The sequence below is a fragment of the Salmo trutta genome, chromosome 32, assembly GCF_901001165.1.
Source record: "Salmo trutta chromosome 32, fSalTru1.1, whole genome shotgun sequence".
In the NCBI taxonomy this organism is placed as follows: domain Eukaryota; kingdom Metazoa; phylum Chordata; class Actinopteri; order Salmoniformes; family Salmonidae; genus Salmo; species Salmo trutta.
In genome coordinates this window covers 10,647,221-10,657,588 of record NC_042988.1, presented here as the reverse complement: position 1 = coordinate 10,657,588, position 10,368 = coordinate 10,647,221, and the positions used below count along the sequence as shown (strand labels likewise).

Genomic DNA, 10,368 nt, shown 5'->3' with positions numbered 1-10,368 from the left:
TTGACAGTGAGAGGACGTTTATTATTTTGCTGAGTTTATAACACATACTCAATTCCAGTAACAAAATATTAGTCAGATTTTTTCCTCAAGGGTGGATAACCTTACTGATTGACAAAGAACAACACATTTCTCATAGCCAGGAAGAATGAGACGTCTGAACCTCAATATGGGCGGGACCTATCCTGTTGCGTCAACCACTGATTGATTTGTCCAAAGCAGGGGTTCTTAAGCTTTTTCACCTCGGGACCCAAATTACAAATTGACAGTCCTGCCGTGACCCAATTGTCCTCCAACTACCCAAATTAAGAATAAATAGTGTGTGACTGTAGATGTATTCTCATAACTCGCGACCCACCTCTCACATGCCCACTTTGGGTTTCCGATCTTGGTCTAAAATAAAGCCATTTGACAAGAAGAGCATGGAGCTTTCATTCTGTTATTTGTCATGTGTCAGTGATCGACAACACACTGTCCCGCCCGTCGCAGGGTTCAAAGCCTCACATCCAAACCAGAGGTACAGTACAAAAGTCTATGTGCAAATTCCAACTTTTTGCACAAAACTCCACTTAGCATCAATGCTATCATGATAATGTGAAAGTTGGAGATTGTGCACCAGCACCAGTTTCTGGTCAGGAGTATTTCTGTGGTCATTTAGCGCCATCTGGTGGTTGTGTTTAGCTTGTGTTTAGCTTGCGTAGCTCCTGTTCCTTTTTGCGCTGCTTCTCTTTCTGGCGTTCCAGTTTGTCCAGGGCCTTGCGTTCCTTTTCCGCTGCTGCGTGAATGTCTTTGATCCGCCTTTTCAGTGCACTGCGGTCCGTCGAACTGTTTACTCCCAAACCCTGAGAATAAAATATAATCAAATATCAAATCAAATTTTATTTGTCACATGTGCCGAATACAAAAGGTGTAGACTTTACCATTAAATGCTTACTTACGAGCCCTTTCCCAACAATGCAGAGTTAAACATGAAAAATATTTGTTTTAATAAAAAAAGGTATAACGAGGATTGAAGCACCATATATATACACTGTAGCCTCGTTATTGTTATTATGTTACTTTAATTTATTTAGTCAATATTTTCTTAACTCGATTTTTCTTAAGATCATTGTTGATTAAGGGTTTGTAAGTAAGCATTTCACGGTAAGGTCTGCACCTGTTTTCTTCGGTGCATGTGACAAATACAGTTGAAGTCAGAAGTTTATATACACTTAGTTTGGAGTCATTAAAATACGTTTTTCAACCACTCCACAAATTTCTTGTTAACAAACTCTAGTTTTGGCAAGTCGGTTAGGACATCTACTTTGTGCATGACACAAGTAATTTTTCCAACAATTGTTTACAGACAGATTATTTCACTTATAATTCACTGTATCACAACTCCAGTGGGTCAGAGGTTTACATACACTAAGTTGACTGTGCCTTTAAACAGCTTGGAACATTCCAGAAAATCATGTCATGGCTTTAGAAGCTTCTGATAGGCTAATTGACATCATTTGAGTCAAATGGAGGTGTACCTGTGGATGTATTTCAAGGCCTACCTTCAAACTCAGTGCCTCTTTGCTTGACATCATTGGAAAAAGGACATCATACAAAAATTGTAGACCTCCACAAGTCTGGTTCATCCTTGGGAGCAATTTTCAAACGCCTGAAGATACCATGTTCATCTGTACAAACAATAGTACGCAAGTATATTCACCATGGAACCACGCAGCCGTCATACCTCTGAGGAAGGAGACGTGTTCTGTCTCCTAGAGATGAACGTACTTTGGTGCGAAAAGTGCAAATCAATCCCAGAACAACAGCAAAGGACCTTGTGAAGATGCTGGAGGAAACAGGTACAAAAGTATCTATATCCACAGTAAAACGAGTCCAATATCGACATAAGCTGAAAGGCCGCTCAGCAAGGAAGAAGCCAATGCTCCAAAGCCCCATAAAAAAGCCATACTACGGTTTGCAACTGCACATGGGGACAAAGATCGTACTTTTTGGAGAAATGTCCTCTGGTCTGATGAAACAAAAACAGAACTGTTTGGCCATAATGACCATTGTTATGTTTGGAGGAAAAAGGGGGAGGCTTGCAAGCCGAAGAACACCATCCCAACAGTGAAGCACGGGGGTGGCAGCATCATGTTGTGGGGGTGCTTTGCTGCAGGAGGGACTGGTGCACTTCACAAAATAGATGGCATCAAGAGGGAGGGAAATTATGTGGATATATTGAAGTAACATCTCAAGACATTCAGACAGTCAGGAAGTTAAAGCTTGGTCGCAAATGGGTCTTCCAAATGAACAGGCAGTAGCTCGGGTGGTTGTTGTCCTTGATCTTTTTGGCCTTCCTGTGACATCGGTTGGTGTAGGTGTCCTGGAGGGCAGGTAGTTTGCCCCCGGTGATGGGTTGTGCAGACCTCACTACCCTCTAGAGAGCCTTACAGTTGTGGGCGGAGCAGTTGCCATACCAGGCGGTGATACAGCCCGACAGGATGCTCTCGATTGTGCATCTGTAAAAGTTTGTGAGTGTTTTTGGTGACAAGCCAAATTTCTTCAGCCTCCTGAGGTTGAAGAGGCGCTGTTGCACCTTCTTCACCACGCTGTCTATGTGGGTGGACCATTTCAGTTTGTCCGTGTTGTGTATGCCGAGGAACTTAAAACTTTACACCTTCTCCACTACTGTCCCGTCGATGTGGATAGGGGGGTGCTCCCTCTGCTGTTTCCTAAAGTCCACGATCATCTCCTTTGTTTTGTTGATGTTGAGTGTGAGGTTATTTCCCTGACACCACACTCAGAGGGCCCTTACCTCCTCCCTGTAGGCCGTCTCGTTGTTGTTGGTAATCAAGCCTACCACTGTAGTGTCGTCTGCAAACTTGATGATTGAGTTGGAGGTGTGCATGGCCACACGGTCATGGGTGAACAGGGAGTACAGGAGAGGGCTGAGAACGCACCCTTGTGGGGCCCCAGTGTTGAAGATCAGCGGGGTGGAGATGTTGTTTCCTACCCTCACCACCTGAGGGCGGCCTGTCAGAAAGTCCAGGACCCAGTTGCACAGGGCAGGGGGTCGAGACCAAGGGTCTCGAGCTTAATGACGAGTTTGGAGGGCACTATGGTGTTAAATGCTGAGCTGTAATCGATGAACAGCATTCTTACATAGGTATTCCTCTTGCCATCGGAGGAATCCCGGAACATATTCCAGTTTGTGCTACCAAAACAGTCCTGTAGCTTAGCATCTACTTCATCTGTCCACTTTTTTATTGAGCAAGTCACTAGTGCTTCCTGCTTTAATTTTTGCTTGTAAGCAGGAATCAGGAGTATAGAATTTTTGTCAGATTTGCCAAATGGAGGGTGAGGGAGAGCTTTGTATGTGTCTCTGTGTGTGGAGTAAAGGTGGTCCAGAGTTTTTTTTCCCTCTGGTTGCACATTTAACATGCTGATAGAAATTTGATAAGACGGATTTAAGTTTTCCTGCATTAAAGTCCCCGGCTACTAGGAGCGTTGCCTCTGGGTGAGCATTTTCCTGTTTGCTTATGGCGGTATTCAGAGCATTGAGTGCGGTCTTAGTGCCAGCATCGGTCTGTGGTGGCATGCTACGAAAAATACAGATGAAAACTCTCTAGGTAGATAGTGTGGTCTACAGCTTATAATAATATACTCTACCTCAGGCGAGCAAAACCTCAAGACCTTAGATATTATGCACCTGCTGTTATTTACAAAAATATACAGTCCACCGCCCCTTGTCTTACCAGACGCCGCTGTTCTCTCCTACCGATACAGCGTATAACCAGCCAACTGTATGTTGATAATGTTGTCGGTCAGCCACGACTCCGTGAAGCATAAGATATTACAGTTTTGAATGTCCCGTTGGTAGTTTAATCTTCTGCGTAGGTCATCGATTTTATTTTCCAAAAATTGCACGTTTGCTAGCAGAATGGAAGGAAGTGGGGGTTTATTCAATCACCTACGAATTCTCAGAAGGCAGCCCACCCTCTGGCCCCTTTTTCTCCGCCTTCTCTTCACGCAAATGACGGGGATCTGGGCCTGTTCACGGGAAAGCAGTATATCATTCACATCGGGCTCGTCGGTCTCGTTAAAGGTAAAAAAGGATTGAGCCAGTCCGTGGTGAGTAATCGAGTAATCACAGTTCTGATGTCCATAAGTTATTTTCGGTCGTAAGAGATGGTAGCAGCAACATTATGTACAAAACAAGTTAAAAAATAAGTTACAAACAACGCAAAGAAATGAACAAAAAAACACAATTGGTTAGGAATAGCTAACATGTCAGCCTTGTTCTCCGGCGCCATCTAGGCCTTAGGTACTTACAGTGAATAAAAATATAAATGCAACATGTGCAACACGTGTCAACAAGCTGAAAAAAAAGATCTCAGAAATCTTCCGTGTGCACTAAAAGCTTATTTCTCTCAAATTTGGTGCACAAATTTGTTGACATCCCTGTTAGTGAGCATTTCTCCTTTGCCAAGATAATCCATCCACCTGACAGGTGTGGCATATCAATAAGCTGATTAAACAACATAATTATTACACATGTGCACCTTGTGCTAGGAGAAATACAAGGCCACTCTAAAATGAGAAGTTCTGTCACACAGCACAATGCCACAGATGTCTAAAATGTTGAGGGAGTGTGCAATTGGCATGCAGGAATGTCCAACAGAGCTATTGCCAGAGAATTGAATGTTCATTTCTCTACCATAAGCCACTTCCAATGTCGTTTTAGAGAATTTGGCAGTACATCCAACCAGCCTCACAACCGCAGACCACGTGTAACCAAGCCAGCCCAGGACCTCTACATCTTCTTCACCTGCGGGATCCTCTGAGACCAGACACCTGGAGAGCTGATGAAACTGTGGGTTTGCACAACCAAAGAATTTCTGCACAAACTGTTAGAAACCGTCACAGGGAAGCTCATCTGCATGCTCTTCATCCTCCCCAGGGTCTTGACCTGACTGCAGTTTGGCATCGTAACTGACTTCAGTAGGCAAATGCTCACCTTCGATGGCCACGAATCCATGAAGTGTGCTCTTCATGGATTAATCCCGGTTTAGACTGTACCGGGCAGATGGCCGACAGTGTGTATGGCGTCGTGTGGGCGAGCAGTGTGTGGATGTCAACATTGTGAGCAGACTGCCCCATGGTGGCGGTGGGGTTATGGTACGGGCAGGCATAAGCTACAGACAATAAACACAATTGCATTTTATAGATGGTAATTTGAATGAACAGAGATACCGTGATTACCGTGCCATTCATCCACCGCCATCACCTCATGTTTCAGAATGATAATGCACTGCCCCATATCGCAAGGATTTATAAACAATTCCTGCAAGCTGATAATTTCCGACTCATTCCATGGCCTGCATACTCACCAGACATGTCACCCATTGACCACGTTTGGGATGCTCCGGATCAACTTGTGCTTTAGCGTGTTTTAGCGTGTTTTAGCTCGCGCCAATATCCAGCAACTTTGCTCAGACATTGAAGAGAAGTGGGACAACATTCCACAGGCCACCATCAACAACCTGATCAACTCTATGCAAAGAAGATGTGTCACGCTGCATGAGGCAAATGGTGGTCACACCAGATACTGACTGGTTTTCTGATCCATGTCGCTACCTTTTTTAACTGTGACCAACAGATGCATATCTGTATTCCCAGGCATGTGAAATCCATAGATTAGGGCTTAATGAATCTATTTCAATTGAATGATTTCCTTATATGGACTGTAACTCAGTAAAATCTTTGAAATTGTTGCATGTTGCGTTTATGTTTTTGTTCAGCGTAGTTCACAGATAGCATGAAAGTGGTCCCTCTCAACAGCAGAGGGCAGTGAGATCCTACTGAAAGAGAATGACTATCTGTATGTTGTTGTTGGTGGGTGTTTCATGTTTGTTTTGAGTGTTTTTGAGTGGATCAATCAGAGAGTCAGAGATACTCTATGTTTTACTTTGATCCTACATGCACTCACCTCCTCTCCTGTACCTTACCCTCTCCTCTAATCTTCTCACCTTCTCTCATCCCTCTCCTGTACCTTACCCTCTCCTCTAATCTTCTCACCTCCTCTCATCCCTCTCCTGTACCTTACCCTCTCCTCTAATCTTGTTGTCACTTCTCTTCCACTCTCATGGCCGCTTCTCCCCTTTCACCATCTGTACCATCCTCTCCATCCATGTGCTCTTCTTCCTCTCCTCTCCTTTCTTCGCTGACCCTCTCCATCCATTTACCCACATCTCCTCTGCTCCCCTTCCTTTCCTCTCCTCCCACCTTGAACTTAGTTCCCTTCCTTCTATCCTCCTCACTCTCCTCCTCTCCTTCCCTGAACCATCCTCTCACCTTGAGCTTGGTGCCGTCCATCAGGAGGAGCTGCTCCCCGTCGATGTCCCTGGCAGTGAACTCTGGGATGTACTGCTCCATGTTCAACCCCTTCAGCCACTGGCACACCTGCTGGGTGCTCCACGACGACACTAGGCACAGCGGCTCGTCTATAGGCTGGAAGGAAGGTTGCCCAAGATATTCAGTTATTGAGTACAATTGCATTGCTTCAGCTCCCTAATATGAAAAATAGCTTTTTGTGGGTTAGCAGTCTCAAGAGCATGTTAATCTGCCCCCTGGTGGTCATGAATAACACAACACAAAACAATTTAGCCTTGCCCCTTAGTGCAGCAACATACAGCTAACGTTCTGCCTCATTACACCCACTGATATGGCTCTTTAGGTTGCAGTGACTGAATTACAAAGCTGCCTCTATAGTCTAGACCCCCTTGAGTCACACACACGTACGCACGCACACACAATCAACATTGTTTAACTGATCTAACCGCTGGTCTGGTGTTGTTAGCCTGGTGGCTAGCAGGGTCCTGCCAGGTTGGCCGTCTGCCAGACACTGAGGTGTTCTCAGAATGTCTCTCCACCGGTGGTGAAGCACAGGAACAAGCGAAGCGCTGCTAAAATTAACTCAGGGTGATGGAAGAGGCAGCCGGTTGAGAAGTCTCTCTGTCTCTCTCTGCATCTTCTCTTTCTGCATATTCTCCCTTTTCCCTCATGTTATTAGCATTGAATAAACATGATATCAACATACAGGCAGACTTTTCCTATGGGACGTGGTTGGTTTGAGAGCCCCTCTATTTTACATTATTAGCCAAAGGTTTTATAGAAAGTGGATTACATAACCTAGGCTACCATATACAAACACTGTTCCATTACTTCAACCATGCTAATTCAGGTAATGTGCTCTGCTGGAAGGCAAAACAGCACATTCCCCATTGGGATTTTCCATCTCACCAACAACTGGGACTCTCACACCCTTACTCAATCAGATGTGATAAAGTCCTGGGTTCAAATACAATTGATTTTTCTTTTAAATACTTTGAGTGTTTCATTGAGTGAACCTGAGGTGTGTTTAACGAGGGGAAGAGATGTTGATCGTTAGCTAATGTTAGCTTAGTGTTAGCCGAGAACATAAGGTAACATTATCTTATGTCTGAGAAGATGGTTTGTTTTGGGTCTAAACTGCCACTACAAATAATACTGCGGCTTTCTATTATTGTACATGTAGCAGGAATAGCAAAGTTATTTGCAGTTTGATTATTGCCGCTGAAATGGCATAGTAATCTTTACAAAAATGTGCTGTTGGACGTTTCACTGTAACATTTTAGAATGCTCATTGAAATCATCCCACTGAAATTGCAACTAATGGAAGATGTTCGGCACAAATGGAAACCCAGTTGAGCGCACCTCTGGAGTGGCAGATGGGCAGGGTTCGCACTTTTGAGACTATTCCATTGGTCCCTTTGTGCCAGACACGCGCCACACAATCAAGTGCAGTTAAAGTATTCGAAAAAAAAGCAAATACTATCTGTAGCTAGGTCTGACGTGGTACGCCCCTCTGAAAACCCAATATCCCCTCCAACAAGCTGAGCGAAATCAGATGTGACGGGAGAGAGAGAACTAGTTTACCGGAGGTAATTGATTCCCTAATCACTGTGCAGCCGTGTCTGACAGCATCTGGCCAGAGAGTGTTTTTGAGAGAGCAGAGCACTCACCAGACTCAGGCTTTAAAAACACCAGGACTACACACTCTGCACTCCTACTGTTATGGATCTAAGTGAACTGCTTGGAACTTCTAACTGAATGCAGTGTGTGCTATAGTATGAATAGTGTAAGCTAGTTGCCACAGGTAACCAAGAAGACATAACTACAGGATGTCCAGTTGGGGTTATTTCAGGTAATGGTACACATTTAACTAAAGAAGAATTCAGAGTTTTGTTGGTACACTATTAGAGATTTGAGTGGAACGCTGCTGTAATCAAAAACAGTATCTTCCATTCTCTCTCTGAACAGTGATCCAGGCCTCAGGCAAACCCTCTGTCTCATATACTGTATCTAAATGAAATATAGTTGAGATCCATTTAGTCCTAGGCAGAGAATGCCCACTACCACCACCACAACTGCATTAGGAAGCCCCTTACCTCGTCTGAGGACTGGGAGAGGGTCTGGTAGCGTTGTGAGGAGCGGGAGGACGAGTCGGCTGGGGTCCCACTGGAGGCGTGGGGGGGACTACGGGGGGGCGGTGAGAACTCATCACTCAGGGCAGACTCCTGAGGGAGGGAGGGAGGGAGGGAAATTATCCAATCATGATAAATGAAAACAGTTTTCTCCACGTTGTTTCCAGTATTCTTTGACCCTTTGGGATTAAGTACATGTGCATAGTGATATTTTTATTGAGTGTGACCACTGTGGTCAAACAGTATTGGATCGATTGATTTGTCCAGTTCAAGATCAATTACATCTGGCATTAGTAGGATATTAATGTACTGTTTGTAAACCTTACTTTCAAACAGTTGTAGCTTAGAAATATAACATGTTTGGTCACAGCAGTAACACTGAAAAATAATACATAAGCATCATATTTTGAATGAATTGCCTTCTCAAATGATGCCCCCGCAAACACATATGCGCACGCACGCGCACGCGCGCGCATGCGCACACACACACACACACACACACACACACACACACACACACACACACAAAAAACTCACACAGACACACAGCCCTATAACAGCCCTTGACAGTCCCCTTGAGAGCCACAGTGCAGAGGCCCAAATCTCCAATGCAGAGGAGGAAGGCAAAGTCATGGGTATCTGCCTCCTCTCCAGACACCAGGCTTATTAGGGCTGCGTCCCAAAGGGCACTCTGTTCCCTACACTACCGGTCCAAACTTTTAGAACACCTACTCATTCAAGGGTTTTTCTTTATTTTGACTATTTTCTACACTGTAGAATAATAACGAACACATCAAAACTATGAAATAACACATATGGAATCATATAGTAACCAAAAAAGGGTTAAACAAATCAAAATCTATTTTATATTTGAGATTCTTCAAAGTAGCCACCCTTTGCCTTGGACAGCTTTGCACACGCTTGGCATTCTCTCAACCAGCTTCACCTGGAATGCTTTTCCAACAGTCTTGAAGGAGTTCCCACATATAATGAGCACTTGTTGGCTTCTTTTCCTTCACTCTGTGGTCCTTCACTCAATTGGGTTGAGGTCAGGTGATTGTGGAGGTCAGGTCATCTGATGCAGCACTCCATCACTCTCCTTCTTGGTCAAATAGCCCTTACACAGCCTAGAGGTGTGTTGGGTCATACTCCTGTTGAAAACAAATGATAGTCCCACTAAGCCCAAACCAGATGGGATGGCGTATCGCTGCAGAATGCTGTGGTAGCCATGCTGGTTAAGTGTGCCTTGAATTCTAAATAAATCACTGACAGTGTCACCAGCAAAGCACACCCACACCATAACCCCTTCTCCTCCATGCTTTACGGTGGGAAATACGCATGCAGAGATCATCCGTAATACCCACAAGCCGCGTCTCACGAAAACACGGTGGTTGGAACCAAAAATCTCCAATTTGGACTCCAGACCAAAGGACAGATTTCCACAGTCTAATGTCCATTGCTTGTGTTTATTGACCCAAGCAAGTCTCTCCTTCTTATTAGTGTCCTTTAGTAGTGGTTTCTTTGCAGCAATTCGACCACAAAGGCCTGAATCACAGTCTCCTCTGAACAGTTGATGTTGAGATGTGTCTGTTACTTGAACTCTGTGAAGAATTTATTTGGGCTGCAATTTCTGAGGCTGGTAATGCTAATGAACTTATCGTCTGCAGCAGAGGTAACTCTGGCTGGGTCTTCCATTCCTGTGGTAGTCCTCATGAGAGCCAGTTTCATCATAGCGCTTGATTGTTTCTGCAACTGCACTTGAAGAAACTTTCAAAGTTCTTGAAATGTTCCATATTGACTGAACTTCATGTCGTAAAGTACTGATGGACTGTCATTTCTCTTTGCTTGTTTGAGCTGTTCTTGCCAT

General features: G+C 44.4%; 1 protein-coding gene across 1 annotated transcript in view; it reads right to left on the bottom strand.

Moving 5' to 3' along the window:
- Window positions 1-10,368, bottom strand: part of LOC115171048 (sterile alpha motif domain-containing protein 14) — a 32,692-nt gene continuing 22,324 nt past the window's right edge. The window contains exons 8-10 of the mRNA XM_029727513.1: window positions 8,466-8,594; window positions 6,331-6,486; window positions 1-839 (exon numbers count right to left, since the gene is read on the bottom strand). Coding sequence (XP_029583373.1) covers window positions 675-839; window positions 6,331-6,486; window positions 8,466-8,594 — 450 coding nt within the window. The 3' untranslated portion in view covers window positions 1-674. The remainder of the gene's footprint in view (window positions 840-6,330; window positions 6,487-8,465; window positions 8,595-10,368) is intronic.